Source organism: Gopherus flavomarginatus, chromosome 15 (assembly GCF_025201925.1).
Source record: "Gopherus flavomarginatus isolate rGopFla2 chromosome 15, rGopFla2.mat.asm, whole genome shotgun sequence".
In the NCBI taxonomy this organism is placed as follows: Eukaryota; Metazoa; Chordata; order Testudines; family Testudinidae; genus Gopherus; species Gopherus flavomarginatus.
The window spans coordinates 3,446,014-3,472,982 of NC_066631.1; the positions used below are offsets into that span (position 1 = coordinate 3,446,014).

Consider the following 26,969-nt stretch of genomic DNA (forward strand, 5'->3'; position numbering starts at 1 on the left):
AAGGGGGATCCAGTGGATATAGTGACTTAGATTTTTAGAAAGCTTTTGACAAGATCCCTTGCCAAAGGCTCTTAAGCAAAGTAAACTGTCATGGAATAAGAGGGAAGGTCCTTTCATGGATCGGAAACTGGTTAAAAGTATTATGGTCCTAGAATCTGCAGGTATTTAGAAAATTGGAATTTTTTACATGCATGATAATCCATCTAACAATTCCCACTAGAAGGTATCTTCAATCTAGATAAGATCATACATCTCAGAGGAGCTTTTTAATCACCAAAAAGCCTCTGACACACATTGGGAGCAATTTGTCTATTGAGGAAAGGAATGGGTTAATTTGAAATTCAGCTTGGCCCAGAGATAAAGAGAAAGCTGCTTTGCGTTCAGTGGCAAGAATTGACACAGACCATGCCAAGCATAGAAAACAACAAAGTTTAGAGGCTGCAGAGATGGCAAACACAAACGAAACAGTGAAAGGAGGAACTGAGCTTCATGTCCCTGGAGCCGATGTGGTTTGGGGACTTTGAAGAAGCCATAGGCAGTCAGCCTGGACTGGAATATTGAGCAAAGGTCTCTGAAAGGGACGCCCAAAAAACTCCAGACCCTCCCTGTCTCTCCATGCCATGGCCAGCCCAGGCAGCATGTTTGTGAGTATGAAAGTGGGTCAGGGTTTGAGCATTAACACTTCTTTCTTCCTTTGAGTGACATGAAAGCAGTTCCCGCACTCACCGCTATATTATTCGTTTATTAATAAAGCTTTAAAATTCAGTCACATGGTGTGTTCCTGTATCTTACCCCCAAACGGTCCTGCCGTCTCAGACTGATCACCTGAGATCCTAAGCAGATTGGCAACAAATATCTGTCACAGTTTTGGTGGAAAATTGAGTAAGAGGGGAGCCCTGCAGAACGCACACCATCTATTTGTTTTCCCTTGTTATTTTGTGTTTGCTTTGCTTGGTACTGTTGGTATTATATGTTAAGAATTGCATGATTAAAGGTGCAGTCTCTCAGCCGCAATAGGTCTAGGAACTGGAGAGGGATTTAGTATTCCTCTCTCCACCCCGGTTGATGGGGAAGGGTTGCAAGTGGCTATACCCCTGGTCGTAGCAGGACTGGGCAATAGAAGAGTTAGGGAGAAGAGAAGAGACATGTACCTGACACCTAGGAAAAACTGAGCAACTGAAAACAGAGATAAATTGAATAGTTAAGACTCCAATTGGCTATGCGCCTTGCCAGGTGGCAAACCTCACGAGGGAAGACTCGGGTAGCCTTGTGAGTAAGAATGTTTAAGGGAAGAGACCAGGAAGGGTGGGGGCTATTTGAGAAGCCTGCCCTCCTTGCTAAATTGGTAGTGGAACAAAGCTGGTGCCCATGAAAGGGATGGTTCAGCAAGAAAAACAGTTCGGGCCCAAGTGGGCAGGCAACAGATGGAGAGACTGGAAAACAGGTTGGAAATTTGGAGGGCACAGTGAAAGAAAAGCAGTAAGTAATTACAGGAATGGGAAATTTAAATCCCTGGAACAATAATTGGAATGGTAAAATCTGAGTTGATTGGGTGTTGTTTTGGGAAATAAGCACATGATTTAAGGAAAAAGAGTCAGAAGTTAACTCTGTAGTTGCTAGCAAGGCCGGCTCTAGCCATTTTGCCGCCCCAAGCACGGCAGCACGCCGCGGGGAGCACTCTGCCGCTCGCCAGTCCCGCGGCTCCGGTGGACCTCCCGGAGGCGTCCCTGCGGAGGGTCCGCTGGTTCCGCCGCCCTGGTGGACCTCCCGCAGACATGCCTGTGGATGCTCCATTGGAGCCGCGGGACCAGCGGACCCTCCGCAGGCGTGCCGGCAGGAGGTCCACCGGAGCCGCCTGCCGCCCTCCGGCAACCAGCAGAGCGCCCCCCACGGCATGCCGCCCCAAGCACGCACTTGGCGCGCTGAGGCCTGGAGCCGGCCCTGGTTGCTAGAGGAAATTGAGCAGTTGAATTTTGTAAAATGCTAAATAAAATTCCTGGTTTCTTTGCAGCCATTCTGAAGAAGAAATGGGCCTTTTTCCAAAGGAATGTCTGTAAATAATCCAAGCAAAGAGGTTATTTAAGTGAAATCATTTGACTATGAATAAGTTTGTCGAATTAGCTAAAAGAACACTGCTGGTGTGTAATATCTTTGTATATAGGTTTGAGATGAATTGGTGTTGTTTTAAAGTTGCAAAACAGAGAAATATTTTTGCCAGACATAGGAAATTAGTGTTGTTTAATTTTGGTATTTAGCATTTAACCCTTAAGGTAACTTAATGCTTTACTTAAAAACATTGTAAATCTTGTAAAGACCAAAGTTGTGGCTGCAGCAGGGCAGTCAAAGCCAGGAGAATGGGAAAAGATTTTAAATCTGTTTTTGTTAACAAAATAGCAGATAAGAACTCTAGGGTGACCAGACATCCTGATCAAATCAGGACCGTCCCAATATTTAGGCATTTGTCAAAGAACGGTCGGGACGCAATTTGTCCCGATATTTCGCTCCGCTGGCAGAACTCAGCTTTTTTTTTTGCTCTGCTGGCAGACCCCACCTTCCATGAATCCCGATATTTTCTTCCTCTCATCTGGTCACCCTAAAGGGCTCTGGTAAAGAGAGAAGGACAAGGCTCTGTGTGCTTGAGCTGTCACTTTGCTGAGATTTTGTGAGCACAAAAGAAACAGTTATACCTTGTGTAGAAATTGATGTGGCTGGTGTTGTAGAAATTGAATTGTGGAGGAAATGTGCATTTTCCCCTGAACATGTGCAGTGTATATTGTAGCAGGGGTAAAAGAAATGCAAACCCACCATGCTACTTAATTAAAATCATATTAGAACTCCAAAGGGAGCCACAATAGGTTGTGTTGTCTTTTTCAAGTTGCTGTGTGTTTTGAAAGCTGGAGTTAAAAGTAAAAGACAATCAAAATACTGGTAAAAACAGCTGTGTCCCTTTTAAGTAAGAGTCTTTAAGCTGTGGATAGCATTGGATCCAGAAGCAAGCCAGAAAGCATCTCTATTAATGCAAATTATTTAACTGATAAGGTAGAAGACACTGAAAGCTGGGCTGCCTATGAAACAAATACAAGAAAATATGAGATAATTCCTCTGTTTTGCCTGAAATCAACAAGGGTATTTGTATATAAAGGAAATATTTTAAGCAATGACTGACTGCCCAGAAGGGCAACTTTCCCTATGTTCTTTTTGTCTTGCAGAAAATCAGAGAAAACTGATGCGGCTGAAAAGCAATCAACATACCACGCATTTACTGGCACAATAGAAATTATGTTCTGTGGTTTATGTCCTGTCTTGTGGTGTTTGTCTTGAGGCCAGAATTATGATGTTTAATATTTTCATAGGACAATCTAGTTCAAAATCAAATAGAAGGGTAAAATCAAAATGCAGATACTTATTTTATTCAACTTGGAATACAAAGTGTTTGGATAATATCAAGAAAATGTGATATACTGAAGTCTAATACATTTGTTTAAGTAAGAAAAAGAAACTTCATTGGCCAGCTTTTTTATTTAAAAAAAATTGTTCAAATTTGCACACCAACAATCTTTGGAAGCAAGGACATGAAAGGTTAACCCACTCCCCATATTGCACATGGGATCCTTCTGGCTACCTCAGGTTTCTAGCCAGAGGGTTGGGGAGGGAGGAAAGCTATTGGACACCTGAGGCTGTATCGAGCGGACTCCTCAAAAGTGGGTGTGCTTGTCTTGGCTTGTTGCTCCAAAGCTCTGTAATCAAGTTATTTTACTGGAAGGGTATATGTGGCATATGTTGAATAATAAGACTAAAGTACTGTATAATGGCAATGTGTTTGTTTTCATTGTTGGGAAAAAGTGTATGAGTGAAGAGTGGAAGTTTCTTTTGTATCCTTTGTAGGTTAAAAGGAGCCAAGAAGAGGAGAAGGAAAAAGAATAGAACAAGATAACCTAAAAAAAAAAAAGCTCAGTCCAAAGATAAGACACTGGCCCCTTTGAAGGACACTGCTCACAGCTAAGACTTGGCTGACAACCAAGAAAAGAGGGGGCTTGAATGTGCCCAAGCGGCTGTAAAATCTGCAAAACACTGCCAGGCATTAATGAAATGTGTCAGGTTTCTTTTCTCACAGGTAAAGAAGTGCTACCCAACGACCCCAGCAGCCTGGCCACTCCTTGGAACCAGGAGACTGGATCTATGTAAAGGTCCACCAATGAAAGACTGCTTTGGCTCCATGCTGGAAAGGCCCTTACCAAGTCCGGCTGACCACCAACACCACTATGAAGTGCCAAGGACTGACTGCCTGGACCCACGCTTCTCACTGCAAAAAGACCTCTCCACCTGGAGATGACTCTCTGACTGATGATCAGCCTATTTCTCCTTCTAGCTCTGCTGTGCCTTCTGGACAGCAGGGAAAAAGGACAAAGTGAAGTGCTAGTAACCTCTCCCTTGTCCACTGACAGAGCTAACCTGCATTCAGTATTTGCTACAGAAACCAAAGCACTACAGGGTGATGTGCTGGTAACCTCTCCCCTGTAAGATGCTGAGCCACGATTGCTTCAGGAAAGAAGAAGGAACACTCGCTCTGCTGAAATTGCCAAAGTCCAAGGATTCCTGATTACAAAAGACGATAAGAACTAACTCTGGTGAAGAAACAAAGAATTATGCACAGGCAGGAAAAGCCTGTGGGACCCTTGCTTGGGAATGTGGTATTGATTGGATTTGGGGGGTTATTCTACAGGCTGCACTCTGTTTTTGATTAACTACTTTCAGCATGTATTGCCCTCCCTAACTGGATTTTAAATGACAAATACCAAAGGCCACTATCTCCTCCATTACACTATTACCCCTGTAATACATCCAAATACAGACAATGCCATATATCTGACAAAAGCCAATGGCAAAGGCCTTCACACTTTAGTGATTTATTTAAATATTGTTTGGAAAAAAATATTTTTTAAGGTTCAGGATATCCCATATAAGCGAACAGTTGAGTGGAAAAAGACTGGTCAGAGGAGATAAAAGTATATGACATCACCACAAATGAGCTTCAAATATTTGAAATTAAGGTTTTATGATGGGATTGATGTAATGGCCATTTCAGGGAGTCTGTAGTACATCAGGGGAAGGTGTCCTTATTGATTTGGTTACCCAGTTAGTAAATAATCAGATTCATACTCAGAGAGTGTGTTCTGCCACTGGAAATTTTATCTGTACTGAAACGATCACAGAATATCAGGATTGGAAGGGACCTCAGGAGGTGTCTAGTTTAACCCCCTGCTCAAAGCAGGACCAATCCCCAAACAGATTTTCACCCCAGTTCCCTAAATGGAACCCTCAAGGATTGAACTCATAATCCTGGGTTTAGTAGGCCAATGCTCAAATCACTGAGCTATGACTCCCCCAACTAATCCCTCCTAGTAACTAATAATTTAACCTGTACCATATTACAATATACCCCTTCCTATGCTATTAATTTTAATGCCTCTCTAAAGTGCCTGAGAATATTTAAAATAATAGATGTGGTATAATGCTACCCCCGAGATGTACTAGGACATAGAAAAACAATAATTAATGCCTCATTAAGGACTGTAAAATTTACCCTGCCCCTATCCAATGTTCAAATCACTTCCATGTATCCAAATTGCTCCAAGGGAAATGCTATTGGCTAGCACAGCAAAGGGCACAGATGTAAGTTTCGTCTAGGAAGAAAAGAAGCTTAGCTGGACACTTATGGGATGGCGCAAACAGTGCAGCAGCAATTTGGAATATTCTTAAGGGCCAACAATATGATGAGAAATTAGGGCAACTAGAAAAAGCCACAGGCCTTATTTCTAGAGCACAACTAACCCAAGTACAGGCTGGCGTTGGTGAGTGACATGTTATTCTGTCCTTAGTACAATGACCTGGAAGTTGCTAACAGAGATGGTATTGAATATCACTGAGGCTGGGAAGGCATTGCGGTGGGATTTGGCATGTTCAGAGATTCAAGATTTTCTGAATGACCAGCTAATGGCCATTCGGAGTGATCTCGAGCATGAAGCATGGCCCACTGCCCTTACAGACACCTCAGGAATGCCACCTGATGTGTGGCCATGGAGACGTACTTGGAGATCTTCAGGATGGACGTGCAAGTACTCGCAGTGCTCGTTCCAAGCATATGGGCCAGTAGAAGGGGTGTGGGCTCCCACATACCAAATCCTGCGGTGCCCATGGGGAGCATGCACGTGGAACTGGATTATTCATAGATTCATAGACTCTAGGACTGGAAGGGACCTCGAAAGGTCATCGAGTCCAGTCCCCTGCTCTCATGGCAGGACCAAATACTGTCTAGACCATCCCTGATAGACATTTATCTAACCTACTCTTATTCACCGTGATATCTGGGCGATTAGACCACCTGGTAATGTCTAGCCGATTTGTTGTTAGTGCTCCTGGAATAACACCTGGTATTTGGATTGGAATAGGGAATCAGTGGACATTTTGGCCCTTGGAAACCCTGCAGCTTTAGTGTGTAAGGAAATTGAAGCAAGTGGAGGTTGTCGCAGTGTTTGACAAAGTTTGGTGGGAAGGTTTGGGACAAGGAACTACCCTGACAGGACACCTACTTTTTCAAGCTAATGATAGTTGTGTGTATGCTGAGGCTACCACTTTGCGAGAGTTACATTTTAATCTCACTATTGCTACAGGCAATCATATTATTTACTGGCCTGCGGATAGAATTTTACAAGTAGTCCTTAGGTTTCAGATACCCTCTAATTGGACTAGTTTAGTATTTGATCGGTTTCAAAATTTGCTTTCACTGTTAGCAGAGGTTCAAAGAATCTCTGAATTACAAGGGCAAAATCATATGCTTCAAAATATATATCAGGTTGAAAAGTATGCCTTTCTTACAGCTTAAAGTGTCTACTTTATGTACTAAGTATGATGTATTGTGCTTTGTGACTAAAACTGTAGAACCACTCCAGGGATTTGAAGGGGATTTCAATGCAAACAGTCCCCTTTGTGAGCAAGAGTCAGGCTAGTTGTAATCCTAATAACGCAAGATTTGTAGAAGCGAGGATTGTGTGAGGCGAGTGGGAAAGAACTGTGTGAGAAGTGTAGTGACCCTGTGTTAGATAAGTATGGAATGTAGAGTATAGTCTAAACAGAAGTAAGAAAAATAAGATATCAAGATGACCTATGTATAAACAAAATGCAGCTGTTGCTCATTATTGTATGTAACAAAAGGTGTAAATGCTTGCTGGAATTGTTTACCTGGAGAGAGACCTGTTCAGCTCTCTCCCTCCATGCAATTGCTAGAGAAAATAAAGTGTATCTGACTTGCTGCACCCCACCTGAGAGTGAGACTGTTTTTCTCTGACAATGGAGAGAGGTAAATAGTGGTGTTTTCCAGGAGTCTGTACTGGACCCAGTCCTATTTAACATATTAATAAATGATCTGGAAAAAGGGGTAAACAGTGAGGTGGCAAAATTTGCAGATGATACAAAATTGCTCAAGATAGTTAAGTCCCAGGCAGACTGCGAAGAGCTACAAAAGGTTCTCTCAAAACTGGGTGACTGGGCAACAAAATGGCAGATGAAATTCAGTGTTGATAAATGCCAAGTAATGCACATTGGAAAACATAATCCTAACTATACATATACAATGATGGTGTCTAAATTAGCTGTTACCATTCAAGAAAGAGATCTTGGAGTCACTGTGGATAGTTCTCTGAAAACATCCACTCAATGTGCAGCAGCAGTCAAACAAGTAAACAGAATGTTGGGCATCATTAAGAAAGGGATAGATAATAAGACAGAAAATATCATATTGCATCTATATAAATCCATGGTACATCCACTTGAATACTGTGTGCAGATGTGGTCGCCCCATCTCAAAAAAGATATACTGGAATTGGAAAAGGTTCAGAAAAGGGCAACAAAAATGATTAGGGGTATGGAACAGCTTCCATATGAGGGGAGATTAATAAGACTGGGACTTTTCAGCTTGGAAAAGAGACGACCAGGGGGGATATGATAGAGGTCTATAAAATCATGACGGGTGTGGAGAAAGTAAATAAGGACGTGTTATTTACTCCTCATAACTCAAGAACTAGGAGTCACCAAATGAAATGAATAGGCAGCAGGTTTAATAAACAAAAGGAAGTATTTCTTCATACAACACAGTCAATCTGTGGAACTCCTTGCCAGAGGATGTTATGAAGGACAAGACTATATAACAGGGTTAAAAAAAGAACTAGATAAATTCATGGTGGATAGGTCCATCAATGGCTATTAGCCAGGATGGGCAGGGACAGTGTCCTGAGCCTCTGTTTGCCAGAAGGTGGGGCACCTGGCATTGGTTACTGTAGGAAGACAGGATACTGGGCTAGATGGACCTTTGGTATGACCCAGTCTGGCCACTCTTATGTTCTCCTACTCCCCCACTTCTTTTCTTCTCCTCTCTCCTTCCCTTCACATCACCCTCCCAACTCATCCCTCCCTACATCTCCCCCACCCCTGCTGCCACCTTCCTTCGTTCTCTGGAACATTCACTCCCACTCCTTGGGGTAACTGACCATGGGAAAAATTTACTGAGGGTTGGGTGGATTCTCCATCACTTGCAATTTTTAGATCAGATTGGACATTGTTTAAAAAGATCTGTCTGGGATTATGGCAGGGAAGTAATATGGCCTGGATGAGACTAAAGTCACAAAGGGCCTGTCTGGCCTTGGATAGCGTCCCCTGCCCCACCTCTCACCCTGCCACAATCCAGCAAGGGGGAGTGCCAGCCCCTACTCTGGGGGAAGAGCCACCCGCATGCAGTGGCACTGGTGCAACCAAACTGTCAATCACAACCGAGCCCAGAGTGGTTTTGACTGCGTGTAAGAGGGAGCTGGCCTGGGGCAGGGGGTCCTTCCTGGGAGGCCTCACGGAGGGCAAGGTGATTGAGGTGCACGTGAGCTCACTCGGCCCACTGTCCATGTTGGCGGCTCAGCCCCAGGGTCAACTCAACTGGACCTTACAACACAGGGTGGGGCAGCTCCAGATTGCAGTGGGGCCTGGGCCTCCCAAACACACCTCGATGGGGTGACTAGAAACAATGGGTCAGCTCCTTGGCTGGCCCAGCGCAGCACCACTCCAGTGAGCTCAATGGGGCTACACCAATTTACACTGGCTGAGGGTCTGCCCCAAAAGATGTAAAACACTTTCCACCAAGAAATCACCCCCACATCTAATCACTGCACCTTCCCCACAGGTGCGCTGATCAGTGAGTGCGACCAGCTGTCAGGCTGCTGGGCATAGGCCTTAGTACAGACCCACAGGCCTAGGCTCCCTGCAGAACAACCAGCTGCAGAATGCTAAGAAATACGCCAGCTGCAGCAAACCCTCTCTGCTCACGCACCCAGGCAGGGCTCGTCCTCCCCTCCACCCTCTTTGAATAACTGCTCTGGTGGCCTAATCCAATGGCCACAATAGCCATTCCTTTGTTCCGAATGGGCGCTGGGCTAGGCCTTTATCTGCAGCTGGATGGTTGATTATTCCCGGTGGTGTGAGGTTTGAAGGCTTGCTATGACACAAGGAGTTCCTCTTTTAAGGGAGTCATAGAATTTAGGGCCAGAAGGGACCATCAGATTGAGTCTACCCTCTTGTAGATCACAGGCCTTTACATTTCAGCCAGTTACCCCTGTCTTGAGCCCAGTAAGTTGGGTTTGGCTAAAGCAACTGCCAGAGAAGCAGCGAGGCTGCATTCAAAGACAGCCAGAGATGGAGATCCACCACTTCCCTTGGCAGTTTGTTCCAATGGTTAATTGCCCTCACGGTTAAACAGTGATGCCTAATTTCTAATGTGAAGTTGGCTTCAGCTTCCAGCTGTTGGTTCTTGCTCCTTTCTCTGCTACATTAAAGAACGCTTTAGAATCCACAAAGGATCCAGGAATCTTCTCGCCACGAGGGTACTTAGAGGCTGGAACCAGGTCACAACTTGACACAAGGGACATCTTGGCCAGATCTTCCAAACTGGCATAGCTCCACTGAAACCAGGGCTGAGTCACATCAGCTGAGAACCCTGCCCACAAGGTTTGGGTTTATTTTGCCCTCTGTGGATTTCTCCACTAAGAGAGGGTGCTAGTAGAGGCACTCTGACATGTTACAGCAATGCCTCACAAGGGTCAGACAAGCAGTCAAACAGCACAAAGCAGGAGGTTCCCCCCTTCTCCCCCACCCTTCCACGCTGCTGGGTACCTTGGCCAGTAGCAAAAGTGTGCGGCTGGTCCGGGTGTCGGCATGCTGGTCGCGGAGGTTGAACAGCTTTGGTGTCAAGATGGCAGGAGCGAAGAAGCGGAGGAATAAGAACCCACTGATTGCAATGTACTTCACATCCTAAGAGAGGATCAGAATTGCAACCGCCAGTATCAGCAGCCAGCCCCCTAAACACCATTCCATGAGCAAAGAGTTATCACTCGCTTGAGTCTAAGTTGGACTTTGGTTTAGATTTAGGAAAACAACAAAGAACATAAGTCAAGTATCCTTGAGAGAGAGCGAGCACATCATGTGCATCTCCTCTGAAATATATGGGAGCAACTTGGAGAAAAAAATCTACCCAGTGTGTTTAATATGGCCCCATTACTATAGCATCTGGGTGCCTTCACCATCGGTAGTGAGTCAGTAGAGATTGTGGGTCTGGGACTGTTTGAGCCTTTGTTCCCTGGATCATCCTTGATCAGCCTTGTGACCACGCTCCCCTGTGAGATTAACGAGGGGGCAGGGCTGACCTAGGAGAGAAGGTTTAAAAGCCAGAGGCTGAGTGACCAAGTGGAGCTAGAGAACAGGGGAGTTTGAAAGGGAGCTGTAATATAATGGTTAGGAAGTGTCACCTCACTTGTGCCAACGCTGCTCCTGTCTCCTCCACCTGAACCTGTATCCAGACAGAGAACCTAGCCATGGATGCCTCTACCCAGATCCTGGTCCGGATTTGCAGAGACTGTGGCCTGCATTACCCACTCTGGGGGGAAATGCATTACCCAGGCTGGGGGGATCTTCCAGTGTGAAAGGTGCCTGCTGGTGGAATTTCTCAGGAAGCAGGTGGGAGAGCTACAGGAGGAGGTGACTAGGCTGAGGAGCATCCATGCCCATGAGGAATTCATTATGAGTATTCATATGGAGACCTCCAAGGCTGAGGAAGCTATCCAGCTACAGACCACTGCTGTCACACCACTAGGGGAGGAAGATATGGCTCTGTCACAGGGAGGACATTGGCTGCTGGTTACTTCTGGCAGCAGGCAGTGCTCTACCCCTTCTTCCAGCCCACTCACCATGATGATGAAGAACTGTTATGCTGCCCTGGTAACAAGCCATGAGGAATCACCCCCAAAGGTGGAGGAGGAGAAGCCATGTACCCCCAGGGCTGGGAGGATCACAATCACCACTCCCACGATGAAATGTAGGGTAGTGGTGGTTGGAAACTCTCTTCTGAGGAGGATGGAAGCACCCATCTGTTGCCCTGACATGGCATCCTGGGAGGTACGCTGCCTGCTAGGGCCTGTATGCAAGACATTACGGAGGGATTGTCGAGGATCATCTGGCCCTCTGACTACTACCCCCTGCTACTCATCCATGTGGGCACTAATGATACTGCAACGTACAACCCTGAGCAGATCATCAGTGACTACAGGGCTCTGGGAGGAGGGTGAAGGAGTTGGGAGTGCAGGTGGTGGTCTCTTTGATCCTTCTGGTGAAGAGTAGGGGCCCAGGCACAGACAGATGCATCCTGGAGGTCAATGCCTGGCTGCAAGGATGTTGTTTCCAGGAGGGCTTTGGCTTCCTTGACCACAGGATGCTGTTCCAGGAAGAAGGACTGATAAAACAGAGATGGGATCTACCTATCAAGGAAGGGGAAGAGCATATTTAGATACAGACTTGCTAACCTAGTGAGAAGGGCTTTAAACTAGGTTCTACCAGGGCAGGTGACAGAAGCCCACAGGTAAGTCCAAAACATGGAGACCTGGAAGAAAGGTCAGAGTCTGTGAGGAGCATGGGCCATTATAGCAGGAATAAGGGAAAGACCAGAAAGAACATAGGGAAGAAATCAAATCAGTATCTTATGTCTGTAAATTAATAAGAGAAGTATGGGGAATAAGCAGGAAGAACTTGAAATGCTAGTTAATATATACAGCTATGACATAGCTGGAATCATAAAGACGGGACTGGAATGACTGGAATATTGGTATAGAAGGATACAGCTTGCTCAGGAAGGACAGACAGGGAAAAAAGGGAGGAGGTGTTGTCTTATATATCAAAAACTTATACACTTGGGCTGAGGTTAAGATAAAATAGACTTGTTGAAAATCTCTGGTAAGGATAAAAGGGATCAAAAACAAGGGTGATGTCATGGTAGGGTCTACTACTGACCACCTAACCAGGAAGAAGAGGTGGAGGAGGCTTTTTTTAAACAACTAACAAAATCATCCAAAGCTCAGGACTTGGTGGTGATAGGGAACTTCAGCTACTCAGACGTCTGTTGGGAAACAACACAGCAGGGCACAGATTATCCAACAAGTTCTTGGAATGTACTGGAGACCATTTTTTATTTCAGAAGGTGAAGAAAGCCATAAGGGGAGAAGCTGTTCTAGATTTGATTTTGTCAAACAGGGAGGAACTGGTTGGGAATTTGAAAGTGGATGGCAGCCTGGGTGAAAGTGATAATGAAATGGTAGAGTTCATGATTCTGAGGCCTTGTCTACACTGGCAAGGTTCTGCACAGTAAAGCAGCTTTCTGCCCTGTAACTCCCGAGGTGTACACACTGCCAAGCCACTTAGGCTTGGTTTACACTAGTCTGTTATTTCAGAATTAGCCAAGTTAATTCAAAAAGAAAAAAAAAAGATTCTGTCCACATGACCAAAGCATTTTTTTTTATTTAAAGGGCTCTTTAATCCGATTTCTGTATTCCACCTTGGCAAGTGGAGCAGCACTTAAATCAAAGTCGCAATCTCAGGTTAAAGGTATTATGGACACAATTCGACGTTATTGGCCTCCAGGAGCTATCCCAGAATGCTCCCTTGTGACCGCTCTGGACAACACTCTCGACTCTGATGCACTAGCCAGGTGAGCAGGAAAAGCCCCAGGAACTTTTGAATTTCATTTCCTGTTTGGTCACCATCAGCACAGGTGACCATCAGCACAGTCCACCATCACAGGCAACCATGCCAGTCCACCATCCCAGGAGATCACGCAGTCCCAGATTCGCAGATGAGCTCCAGCATGGTCCGAACGGGAGGTACTGGATCTCATCGCATGTTGGGGAGACAAGTCTGTTATGGCAGAACTACGTTCCAAAAATAGGAAAGCAAATACGTACGCTAAAGTCTTCAGGGTCATGATGGAAAGAAGCTACTCCAGGGACACAGAGCAGTGTTGTACAAAAATCAAGGAGCTCAGGCTAGTGTACCAAAAAGGCAGGGAAGTGAATGGGCGCTCTGGGTCACAGCCCCATACATTCCGCTTTTACCGTGAGCTGCATGCAATTATGGGGGGTGATGCTACCACTACCCCACCACTGTCCATGGACACTTGCAAGGGGGCAGTTGCACAGAGCGAGGAGGAAGAGTCACTGGAGGACAAAGAGGAGGAGGAGGAGGACAGTGCACAAGCGGCAAGTGGGGAATCCGTTTTCCCTCCAGCCAGGAACTATTCTTAACGCTGGAGCCAATAGCCTCCCCCCACTCCCAAGGTGGGCTCCCGGACCATGACCCTGGAGAAGATCATTCTGGTGAGTGAGAGCCTGATCGGAGCCACATGGTGGGGAGTGGGAGGGAAACCCAGCCGCATTGGGCTGTTCGCGTTTAAAGGGTTCATCCCTGCTCAGAGCCTCATCGGAGCCACGCGGTGGGTGCCTGGGAGGGCGGGTGTTGTGTGAAGAGATCATCCCAGAGAGCCCGCAGGCCTTCCTTTTATATGGCAAACCCACCAGACACTGCTTACTATGGGAAAGGGGGCCCAGCAGTTTGAAAGCATTGAAATGAATGTAGAAGAAGCAGAACCCCGCGTGCCCCTGGGTTGCCTGCAAGCTGAATTCTGTTGCCCAGCCGTGTGTTATGGCTTACTCACACCAAAGTGTCCCCTTTGTTCTCTGAAATGTATCTTTTAAAATACTATCCTCCTTTTTTCTCCTCCTGCAGGTGCAAATGTTTCAATGTGGCCCCTATCTACTCCGTCCCAGAGGCTGGTCCAAATTAAAAGGTGGAAAAAACGAACTCGGGACGACACGTTCGCCAAGCTCATGCAGTCCTCCTGCACTGATAGGGCCCAGCTGAATGCGTGGAGCAAACAATTGCGGAGTCCCGTAAAGCATTACAGGAACACGAAGAGAGGAGGGGAGTGCACGATGAGAGCAGGCAGGATGCTATGGTCAAGCTCATGGGGGAGCAAACGGACATGCTCCACTGTATGGTGGATCTAATGCAGGAAAGGCAGAAAAACCACAGACTTCTGCTGCAGCCCTTGTATAACTGCCCTCCCTCCTCCCCAAGTTCCACAGCCTCCTCACCCAGACGCCCAAGAACACGAGAGGGGAGGCTACGGGGACCCACAACCTCAACCCCAGAGGAACGCCCAAGCACCAGAAAGCTGGCATATGCAAACTTTTGATTTGGTTTCCGAACTTGTCCTTCCCTCCTCCTTCACCCCTCAACCCAATCCCCACCCCCCCGGTCTACCTATGGATTTATCTCAATGTGTTGTGCAACAAATAATAAAGAACAGTTTTAAAACAATTTTGACTTTATTTCCTTTCATATATATATAGGAGGCAGGTAACTTCAAGAGAAACAAACACAACTGTCACATCGTATCCTGGCCAGTCATGAAACTGGCTTTCAAAGCTTCTCCGATATGCAGCGCGCCCTGTTGTGCTCTTCTAATTGGCTGGCTGTGAGAAATTGGCTGCCAGGTGAGTTGCATCAACCTCCCATCCTGCCATAAATGTCTCGTCCTTACTCTCACAGATATTGTGGAGCACACAACAAGCAGCAATTACAACTGGAATATTGGTTGTGCTGAGATCTAACTGAGTCAGTAAACTGCGCCAGCAAGCTTTCAAATGTCCAAAAACACATTCTACCACCATTCTGCACTTGCTCAGCCTATAATTGAACTGTGCCTTACTACTGTCCAGGGTGCCTGTGTATGGCTTCATGAGCCATGGCATTAGGGGTAGGCTGGGTCCCCGAGGATAACTATAGGCATTTCAACATCCCCAACAGTAATTTTCTGGTCTGGGAAGTAAGTCCCTTCCTGCAGCTGTTCAAACAGACCAGAGTTTGCAGCACTATGGGAAAGTACCCCTTGCAGTTTATGTACTGACCGCCCCCGTGTGCCGGGGCCAAGATAGGGATATGCGTTCCGTCTATTGCCCTGCCACAGTTAGGGAACCCCAGCGCATTAAAGCCATCCACAATGTTCTGCACATTTCCCAGAGTCACTACCCTTGATAGCAGCTGCTCAATGATTGCGTTGGCTACTTGCAGCACAGCAGCTCCTACAGTAGATTTGCCCACGCCAAACTGATTCCTGACTGACCAGTAGTTGTCAGGTGTTGCAAGCTTCCATAGTGCTATGGCCAGTCACTTCTCAACAGTGAGGGATGGTCTCATTTTGGTGTCTTTGCGCTTCTGGGCAGGGGACAGCAAGTCACAAAGTTCGATGAAAGGGGCCCTACGCATACAAAAGTTTTCAGCCGCTGGGAATCATCCCAGACCTGCAACACTATGCAGTCCCACCAGTCTGTACTTGTTTCCTGGGCCCAGAATTGGCGTTTCACGGCATAAACCTGGCCCAATGTTACCATGATCTCCCAATCGCCACATGCTGTGCTTCTAGGAATGTCTGTGTCCATGTCCTCATCAATATAGTAATCACACTGTCATCGCTTCCTCGCCCAGTTTTGCAGGTACTGCACATACTGCTGGATAATGTGCGAGGTATTTACAATGGTCAAAACTGCAGCGGAGATCTGAGCGGGCTCCATGATTGCCGCGCTATGGCGCCTGCATGGGTAATCCTGGAAAAAGGGCATGAAACATAGGAGGCCTGTTCGGTTCAAGATGACCGATAAAAGGGGGTAAATGGTTGTCTTCTGTAGCTTTCACGGAGTCAGGAAGCTCGCTAGAACTGCAAGAGTGGGGGAGCAGAGTTTGCGGTGGAAGCATGAGCAGAGTTTGCGGCAAATCTGTGCGGCTCAGGTCACGATGGCTGAAAAATGGCTGGGAATTGTTGACATCTGTGGCTTCCAAGGGAGCCCAGGACCGACAACATGGAAAAAGCAGCGGAAGCTGTACGGCTCAGTTCACAATGGCCAAAAAACAACAGGGAATTGTTGCCTTCTGTAGCTTGCATGCTAGCCCAGGACAGACAACATGGAAAAATTAGCTAGTGATGCAAGAGCAGGAGAGCAGAGTTTGCGGCAGAAGCCGTGCTGCTCGGTTCATGGTAGCCAAAAAAAGGCAGGAAATGGTTAGATAAAAGAGTAGACAGAAAGACAAGAGGACATGCAAGGTGGATTCTTCCTCATCTGAAAGTTCGGCAGCTACTGCTTGTCATCCCAGACGTGCATGATAATGTGATCCCACCACTCAGTCCTTGTCTCCCAAGCCCAAAAGCAGAGTTCCATTGCGGTCAACACCTCCGTGAATGTCACAAGCAATCTAATGTCATAGCTACTACGTGTGGCGAGATCAATGTCGCACTCCTCTTGCCTTTGTAGTTTAAGGAATAACTCCACTGCCACTCGTGACGTGTTAGTGAGAGCGAGCAGTGTACTGGTCAACAGTTTGGGATCCATTCCTGCAGCCGGAAGATGCAGGATGCACAGTACTCAAACCACTGAAAGATGGCGCCAAATGCGGACAGAAACACAGGGATTGCTGGGATGTGAAGTGATGCATCACGGGGCATTGGGACAGGACCCAGGATGCCCCACGACCCCCCTCCATGTTCCCACTCCTCTTAGTGGCGGAAGAGGAAGAGGTGCTCTGTGGGATAGCTGCCCAGAGTGCACTGCTCCGAATACCACTGCAAGTGCCACAGGTGTGAACACGCTATTGCACACGTAGCTGTCAGTGTGAACACACAACAATGGTTTCCCTCCAGCGCTCTCTGAGCGGTGCTGTAACTGCCAGTGATGTAACTCAACCAGTGTAGACATACCCTAAGGAATGGTAGGAGGGAAAACAGCATGAGGAGGATAATGGGTATCAAGAAGGCGACTTTAGCAAACTCAGGGAGTTGGTAGGTAAGATCCCATGGGAAGCAAGTCTAAGGGGAAAAACATTTCAAGAGAGTTGTCAGGTTTTCAAAGAGGCATTATTGGGGCACAAGTACAAACTATCCCACTGCGTAGGAAAGACAGGAAGTCTGGCAAGTGAGCACCCTGGCTTTACCAGGAGAGTCCTACAAAAAGTGGAAATGTGGTCAAATTACAAAGGATGAATATAAACAAATAACACAATTATGTGGGGACAAAATTAGAAAGGCCAAGGCACAAAATGAGATCAAACTAGCTAGGGACAGAAAAGGAAACCAGAAAACATCGTATAAATACATTAGAAGCAAGAAGACGACGAAGGACAGGACAGAACCTTTACTCAGTGAGGGTGGGGAAGGAGAACTATAATAGAAAATATGGAAATGGTAGAAGTGCTAAATAACATTTTTGTTTCAGTTTTCACCAAAAAGTTTAGCAGCAATTGGACATCTAATGTTGTGAATGCTGGTGAAAATGAGGTAGGATCAGAGGCTAAAATAGGGAAAGAATAGGTCAAAAATTACTTAGACAAGTTAGATATCTTCAAGACACCAGGGCCTGATGAAATGCATCCTAGAATCCTCAAGGAGCTGACTGAGGAGATATCTGAGCCATTAATGATTATCTTTGAAAAGTCATGGAAGACAGGAGAGATTCCAGAGGACTGGAAAAGGGCAAATATAGTGCCCATCTATAAAACGGGGAATAAGAACAATCCAGGGAATTACAGACCAGTCAGTGTAACTTCCGTACTCTGAAAGATAATGGAGCAAATAATTAAGCAATCAATTTGCAATCATCTAGAAGATAATAAGGTGATAAGTAACAATCAGAATGGATTTGTTAAGAACAAACAAAGTAATAAGCCTTGTGGATAGGGAGAAAGCAGTAGATGTGGTATATCTTGACTTCAGTGTTTGCCAAGAGCTGAGAATGGGGGACAGGGATGGATCACTTGATTATTAACTGTTCTGTTCACTCCCCCTGAGACACCTGGTGTTGGCCACTGTCAGAAGACAGGATACCGGGCTAGATGGACCTTTGGTCTGACCCAGTATGGCCGTTCTTATGTTCTTATGTTTTGATATTGTCTCTCAATACCTTTTCATGAACAAACTAGGGAAATAAAACCTAGATAAGGTGGGTGCATAACTGGTTGGAAAACCTTTCCCAGATAGCATTTATCAGTGGTTCACAGTCAAGCTGGAAGGGCATATCGAGTGGAGTCCTGGAGGGATCAGTTCTGGGTCTGATTCTGTTCAATACCTTCATCAATGATTTAGACAATGACATAGAGAGTACAATTATAAAGTTTGCAGATGATACCAAGCTGGGAGGGTTGCAAGTGCTTTGGAGGGCAGGATTCAAATTCAAAATGATCTGGACAAACTGGAGAAATGGTCTGAAGTAAATAGAATGAAATTCAATAAGGACAAATGCAAAGTATTCCACTTGGAAGCACAGTTGCTGGAACTACAGGTGCCGGGGGTGCTGCTGCTGCACTCCCTGGATTCAAATGGTTTCCAGTATATACAGGGTTTAAAGTTTGGTTCAGTGGCTCTCAGCATCCACTGCACAAATTGTTCCAGCACCTCTACTTCGAAAGGAACAATCAGTTGCACACATACAAAATGGGAAATGACTGCTGAAGAAGGAGTACTGGGGAAAGGGATCAGCGGGTTACAATTAGGGCACTACCAAATTCATGGCCATGAAAAACACACCACGGACTGTGAAATCTGGTCTTTGTATACTTTTACCCTATTCTATACAGACCAGCGTTTCTCAAACTGAAGGTCCCAATCCAAAAGAGGGTCATGGGGTAGAGGGGCGGAGGTTGCAAGGTTATTGTAGGGGTATTGCCACTCTTATTTCTGCGCTGCCTTCAGAGCTGGGTGGCTGGAAAGTAGTGGCTGCGGACCAGGTGCCAGCTCTGAAGGTAGCACCCTACCAGCAGCAGTGCAGACGTAAGGGTGGCAATTCCATACTATGCCGTCCTATGTCTGTGCTGCTGCCTTCAGAGCTGGGTCAGGACCCCTACAGTTACAACACGGTGACATTTCAGATTCAATATCTGAAATCATGAAATTTATGATTTTTTAAATCCTATTACTGTGAAATTGACAAAAATGGACTGTGAATTTGTTAGGGCCCTAGCTATAGTGGATCAGGGTCAACAGTGTAACACTGTTCCAAAAAAAGCGAACATCATTCTGGGATGTCTTAGCAGGAGTATTATAAGCAAGTCACGAGAAGCAATTCTTCCGCTCTACTCTGCACTGATTAGACTTCAGCTGGAGTATTGTGTCCAGTTCCGGGTGCCACATTTCAGGAAAGATGTGAACAAACTGGAAAAGGTCCAGAGAAGAGCAGGGGCGGCTCTGTGTTTTTTGCCACCCCAAGCACGGCAGTCAGGCAGCCTTCAGCGGTGTTTCTGCGGGAAGTTCGCTGGTTATGTGGATTCGGTGGCATTTCTGCGGGTGATCTGTTAGTCCAGCGCCTTCGGCGTACCCACCGCCGAATTGCCGTCAAAGCCGCGGGACCGGCAGACCTCCCGCAGGTTTGCTGCCAAAGCCTGCCTGACTGTCGCCCTCACAGCAACTGGCAGGCCTCCCCCACGGCTTGCCGCCCCAGGACGCGCTTGCCCTGTACTCCCCCATCCCTCCCCCCGCTGTTTCATGGCATGCAGGAGGCTCTGCAGGGACGGTGAGGAATGAGGACATGGCATGCTAGCGGGTGGGGCAGGGGTGGGGACTTGGGGGAAGGGGTGGAGTGGAGGTGGGGCCTGGGGCAGAGCCAGGGGTCACGCATCCACAGTACATTGGAAAGTCAGCGCCTGTGGACAAAGACACATGTGGCCAGTATGTTGTGAGGGTGAACGGTGCTAGAAGGCAGAGTCCATTCCCTAGGATTCTTCAAGCCGTGATGGTTTGTGACTGAGCCCTCGTTTGCCGACAGATAAATTTGACCCCTTTCCCCTTCACCCCCCCGTGCCGCTGCCTGACCTCGTGCTCCGCCTCTGGAAACTGCTCCTCTACCCGCTTGTGCAGTTGCTTGAAGGCCACCCTCATGATAGCGGGACACTTCTCCACTGAGCCGATGATGGACTCCATGATGTCACTCAGGTAGCCCTTCAGGAGCTCCTGGCTGCTCTCCCGCACCTGGGCCTCGGACAGGGAGCCCTTGAAGGAAATCCTCCTGGAGAGAAACCCAGAGACATGCACCTTAGCTACCAATCCACATGTGCCTCTGCTGGGCAGTCCAGCTCTCTCGCACTGTTGCTTTTGTCGGCAGACAATCAACATTCCACATCTTGGCCAGGCTGAAAGGCTGCAGTGTCAGATTTAGGTCCATTGCTTTTAAATGGAGGATTTTGCAGACTGGAATATTGATGTGGCTACTGAAGTCAGAGCAGGGCTCCTGTGCTATTCCACATCAAATATCACCCCTTGCTTTTTTTCACCATGCAGATTTTTGGATTGACATGCACAATTCTCAGGAAGGGGGAAGTGGGGGAGGGGATAATTGAGCATGGGGAAGGCAATTTGCAATGGTGGGATAAGCACATCAGCTGGATGCTTCTGCTAAAAAGCTGATCAGCTGTGAAATGGTTAACAAGTTGACATTTGGGTCACCCTTATTACGTTTCAGTGTTAATGCCGGATTGGGATGAATGGGGCACTGTGCTGCTGTCTGAGAAATTGGGTCTTGGCTCCAAACTGGGGAGGGCAGCACTGCACCAGGTACTCTTGGTTGGAAGGTTTTCCTTGCAACCGTAAGAGCTAGAAACTCACAAATGTGTTTCCAGAGGTGCTGAGTGCTTGTAGCTCGCTCTAGTGGATTGGGGGAGGGGGAGTGTGCATGCGTGTGCTCAGCACCTCTGAAATTCAGGCCTCTATTTAAAAAAAAATCCATAGGCTTCTGGAGCCCACTGCCCTGGGAAGGGGGAATTCCGTGGACACAAAACACACCCAGGCTGGGTCTAAGAACTGGATTCCCTGGCAGCCAGGTTCAAACATGCAGCAGCTATGAGGCCAGGGAACCCTCTTGTCTTGCTAGTGCAGAACACTTGGAGCACAATGAGCTCCCAAAGCCAATCCCAGCCCTGCAGCCTACACTCTGCAGTTCTGGTCAGAGTGACCCTTTGCTTAGAGCGAGGCTGGGCGCTGCAAATCCTGCCTTCAAACTCAGAGGGCTTGCCTGGGCCTCACTCATCTGCACGGTCCATTTTGAGAGATCAAAGCAGGGCCCCCCAGCAATTCCTCTCCCCAGAGGACTGTGCAGGTGGCCCCTCCCACCTGGCTGGCACATGGATCATCAGAAGCAATTCTGACCCTGAGAGAGGGAGCAAGGCACTGGGCTGGGAGTCAGAGCCAGCAGCTGACCGCAGATCTCCTGTGTGACTTTGGGCAAATCTGTGCACCTTCTTGGCTAAGCTGGGGCAATCCTGTCTTGTCTGGGGGGCAGGACTGCCTGTTGCCTCTCACTGTGTGTCTGTACATCTAGTCCACCAGCATGGCATTCAGCTTTGGGCTTTCCTGCCCCTGGCCCACACCCAGCTCAGTAAACTCCATCATGTCACGGGCACAAGACTGTCATTTGCATTTGCCTTGCACCTGTGGCAGAAGTCCATTCATACCGATGTCACCAAGAACGTACTCTGGATGCCCTAAGGGCCTTGTTCCTGAGTCCCCTAAGCCCCCATCCCCCCACAAACACCCTGCTGGATGTGGCCAGCACAGCACAGAGATGGAGAATCACCGTGGAGGGGCAACTCCCTGACGACACAGGCCTTGTGCACCATTCATCAAGCAGCCTCCTCTCTGCTCCAGCATCCCTGACACGCTGTTGCTTAGCAACCAGCATGAGCTGTCTCTCTCCTGGGAATGTCACTGTCTTGACTCCAGGGGAAATCCTGGGAGGAGGACTGGGCTGGCTTGTGGGGTTCCAGGAGAGCTCGTGGGTGCGCAGGGAAAGCCAAGCATGATGCCTTTGGGTTTGGATCCGGGAAAGCCAGCAGGGGTGAGGACACTGTAGGATCCCACTGACTCAGGTGCAGAGAGACTCTGCTGGACTGAGAGGCTCCGTTCCCCTGTTGAGGTGGGGTCACCACACTAGGCAGATTGTGGGAGTCAATAATCTACAAACCTGCCTGTGCCTCTCGCTAGTGGAGAATTGCTCACGCACAGATGCAGCCGCTCCCTCCACAGGCTCTGGGGTCTTGGTGGCCACCCATCATGCTGCGGGGTGAGTGGCTTAGACACTCCCCTGGGCAGGGGATGACTTTACTTATAGCTAATCAGTGCTTCGCACACCCTAAATACCCACAATAACCCCCGTCCTGTGCCAGCCTCCCCCATGGCAAAGGGGCTGGGTGAGTCCTCCCTCCATGACAGACATGTCTGGGGATAGGACTGGGGGGCCATTTTTATCAGGAGAATCAACCTCCGATAACCCTGCAGTCAGTAGCCAGGTGTTCAGCCAGCGAGATCCTTGCCTCCCACTGCTGCCCTGTGCTCTGCCCCAGGAAGGGGGAAACCCCTCACCCTTCACCTCTCCCCAGAAGCAGTGGTCCATGGGCTAGTTCAGCAATGCACTCAGCTCTCCAGAGACCCAGCTCCTCCCATGCCCCAGCAGCTTGCAGCACCAGCTTGCCCCTGGCAGGCTCCTCGAACGGGCACTGAGTCAATTCAGTGCTAGCCTGATGGCGCTGGAAAGCAGAAACTGCAGTTTACCAAGACCAGATGCAGGTGCAGGGCGAACTCCCCCACACACTGCCCCACTCCCCCAGCCCAGCTCTGTGGGGAGGCTGATCGCTACTGATAACGGCTGAGCCCTGACCTCTAGTGGCTGGGCTGAGACCTGCCTGCTCCTTTTAGACAGGCCTCTAGGCTGCAGCTGAGCTGGGAAGGGCTGAGCCAGCAGCCCAGGGATCGGGATGAAGGAAGGCTGGGCAGAACCCAGCACCCATCTCCTCTCAGGACAGAGCAGCATCCCGACAATGCAACACATGCCAGCAAGCACTGCTGCAGCCTGCTCAGAACAGCCTTCCCCTCCGGAGAAAGGCTGAACTCCCACTGCCAGGGCCCAGGGCGGGAGCTGCTCTGGTCTATCTGGGCCATGTGGTCTTTGAGGAGATGGGCACCTCCCGAGTCACCTGGATGGCCCTCTGGGAGAAGGGGAGTTCATGCCACAGGCACTGGAAGACAAAGGGTTCATTTCTTCTCCTTCCCCCTCAAGTCTCAGCATGGCAGCAGAAGAAGGGGGAGTGAGGTGACCTCAAAGTTGCAACCCAAGAGTCCATCACAATTCCCTGGCTGGGGGATGCTGCCCTGCCTGTGTGTTTGGCCCCCAGAGGCCATTCACATGCTACTGGGTTATTTTTAGAGGCATAAATCACTTCTCAGACTCACTTTTCTCTGCTTTAATTAGCACTGTTAAGTGGGAAAAATGAACCGCGAATTACAGCAGCTTCCATGTGTCACTGTTTTCCTGATTTGCCATTTCTAATTGGAACGCGCCCAACCTCCCACCCATACCCAAGCCAGTGACACCACTCGCACCTGTGCTCTCCTCTCAGCTACACCCAGCTCCTCCATGTGCGCACTAAGGCATCGAGTTTCCCCCATCCTCTCACTCACTGCTGGACCCTCACATGTTCCAGCCCAGTTGCCCGATGCCAGCCTAGCCCCTTCGCTCTGCTCTGGGGTCCATACTTGGCCTAAGACTATGGCAGGAACCCCTGGCCTAGAGCAACCATGGTGCCTCCACCATCCACGTAACCATGGCAGTGCCCCCACAATGGTTATCCTAACCCGATGCAACGTGACCGCCAATTCCACATGCCAGGCCCCATAGTAGCACCAATCACAGTTCCCCTTGACAGATTTTAGAATGACAGAACTGGAAGAGACCTCAAGAGGTCTTCTAGTTCAGTCCCCTGCACTCATGGTAGGACTAAGTATTACCTAGAGCATCCTTGACAGGTGTTTGTCTAACTTGCTCTTAAAAATCTCCAGTGATGGAGATTTCACCACCTCCCTGGGCAATTTATTCCAGAGCTCAACCACCGTGACAGGAAGTTTTTCCAAATGTCCAACCAACACCTACCTTGCTGCAATTTAAGCCCATTGCTTCTTGTCCTATCCTCAGAGGTTAAGAAGAACAATTCTTCTCCCTCCTCCTTGTAACAATCTTTTATGTACACCTCTACCTCGATATAACACGACCCAATATATCACAAATTTGGATATAACGCAGTAAAGCAGCGCTCCGGGGGGGCGGGGCTGCGCACTCCGGTGGAACAAAGGAAGTTCAATATAACGCAGTTTCACCGATAATGTGGTAAGATTTTGTGGCTCTCAAGGACAGTGTGATATCGTGGTAGAGGTGTACTTGAAATGTATTATCATGTCCCCTCTCAGTCTTCTCTTTTCCAGTCGTAAACAAACCCTGTTTTTCCAATCTTCCCTCAAAGGTCATGTTTTACTCATTTTTGTTGCTTTCTCTGTAACTTTTTCAATTTGCCCACCTCTTTCCTGAAATGTGGCACCTACAACTGGACACAATACTCCAGCTGATGCCTAATCAGCACAGAGCAGAGTGGAAGAATTACTTCTTGTGTCTTGCTTACAACACTCCCACTGGTACATCCCAGAATGATGTTTGCTTTTTTTGCAACAGTGTTACATTGTTGACTTATATTTAGCTCCTGGTTCACTATGATCCCCAGATCCTTTTCCACAGTGCTCCTCCCTAGGCAGTCAGTTCCCATTTTGTATGTGTGGAACTGACTGTTCCTTCCTAAGTGGAGCACTTTGCATTTGTCCTTATTGAATTTCATCCTATTTACTTCAGACCATTTCTCTAGTTTGTCCAGATCATTTGAATTTTAATTCTATCCTCCAAAGCACTTGCAAGCCCTCCCAGCTTGGTATCATCTGCAAACTTCATAAGTGGACTCTCCATGACATTATCTAAATCATTGATGAAGATATTGAACAGAACCAGACCCAGAACTGATCCCTGTGGGACCCCACTCCTTATGCCCTTCCAGCATGATTGTGAACCACTGATAACTAGTATCAGAGGGTAGCCGTGTTAGTCTGGATCTGTAAAAGCAGCAAAGAATCCTGTGGCACCTTATAGACTAACAGACGTTTTGGAGCATGAGCTTTCGTAGGTGAATACCCACTTCCTCAGATGCATGTAATGGAAATATCCAGGGGCAGGGATATATATGTGTGCTAGCAAGCAAGCTAGAGATAACGAGGTCAGTTCAATCAGGGAGGATGAGGCCCTGTTCTAGCAGTTGAGGTGTGAAAACCAAGAGAGGAGAAACTGGTTCTGTAATTGGCAAGCCATTCACAGTCTTTGTTCAATCCTGAGCTGATGGTGTCAAATTTGCAGATGAACTGAAGCTCAGCAGTTTCTCTTTGAAGTCTGGTCCTGAAGTTTTTTTGCTGCAGGATGGCCACCTTAAGGTCTGCTATAGTGTGGCCAGGGAGGTTGAAGTGATCTCCTACAGGTTTTTGTATATTGCCATTCCTAATGTCTGATTTGTGTCCATTTATCCTTTTCCGTAGAGACTGTCCAGTTTGGCCGATGTACATAGCAGAGGGGCATTGCTGGCATATGATGGCGTATATTACATTGGTGGATGTGCAGGTGAATGAACCAGTGATGGTGTGGCTGATCTGGTTAGGTCCTGTGATGGTGTCGCTGGTGTAGATATGTGGGCAGAGTTGGCATCGAGGTTTGTTGCATGGATTGGTTCCTGAGCTAGAGTTATTATGGTGTGGTGTGCAGTTACTGGTGAGAATATGTTTCAGGTTGGCAGGTTGTCTGTGGGCAAGGATTGGCCTGCCACCCAAGGCCTGTGAAAGTGTGGGATCATTGTCCAGGATGGGTTGTAGATCCTTGATGATGCGTTGGAGGGGTTTTAGCTGGGGGCTGTATGTGATGGCCAGTGGAGTCCTGTTGGTTTCTCTCTTGGGTTTGTCTTGCAGTAGGAGGCTTCTGGGTACACGTCTGGCTCTGTTGATCTGTTTCCTTATTTCCTCGTGCGGGTATTGTAGTTTTGAGAATGCTTGGTGGAGATTTTGTAGGTGTTGGTCTCTGTCTGAGGGGTCAGAGCAGATGCGGTTGTACCTCAGTGCTTGGCTGTAGACAATGGATCGTGTGATGTGCCCGGGATGGAAGCTGGAGGCATGAAGGTAGGCATAGCGGTCGGTGGGTTTTCGATATAGGGTGGTGTTAATGTGACCATCACTTATTTGCACCGTGGTGTCAAGAAAGTGGACCTCCCGTGTAGATTGGTCCAGGCTGAGGTTGATGGTGGGGTGGAAGCTGTTGAAATCATGGTGGAATTTTTCCAGAGTCTCCTTCCCATGGGTCCAGATGATGAAGATGTCATCAATGTAGCGTAGGTAGAGAAGGGGTGTGAGTGGACGAGAGCTGAGGAAGCGTTGTTCCAGGTCGGCCATGAAGATATTGGCATATTGTGGGGCCATGCGGGTGCCCATAGCAGTGCCACTGATCTGGAGATATATATTGTCATCAAATTTGAAATAGTTGTGTGTAAGTATAAAGGCACAGAGCTCAGCAGCCAGTTGTGCTGTGGCATCATCAGGGATAGTGTTCCTGACAGCTTGTATTCCATCTGTGTGTGGGATGTTTGTGTAGAGAGCCTCTACATCCATGGTG

General features: G+C 47.8%; 1 protein-coding gene across 1 annotated transcript in view; it reads right to left on the reverse strand.

Annotated features, from left to right (window-relative positions):
• Nucleotides 1-26,969, reverse strand: part of RASAL1 (RAS protein activator like 1) — a 140,497-nt gene that overhangs the window by 22,101 nt on the left and 91,427 nt on the right. Inside the window, exons 14-15 of the mRNA XM_050923892.1 lie at nt 20,270-20,462; nt 10,210-10,347 (exon numbers count right to left, since the gene is read on the reverse strand). Of these exons, the coding sequence (XP_050779849.1) occupies nt 10,210-10,347; nt 20,270-20,462 (331 nt within the window). The remainder of the gene's footprint in view (nt 1-10,209; nt 10,348-20,269; nt 20,463-26,969) is intronic.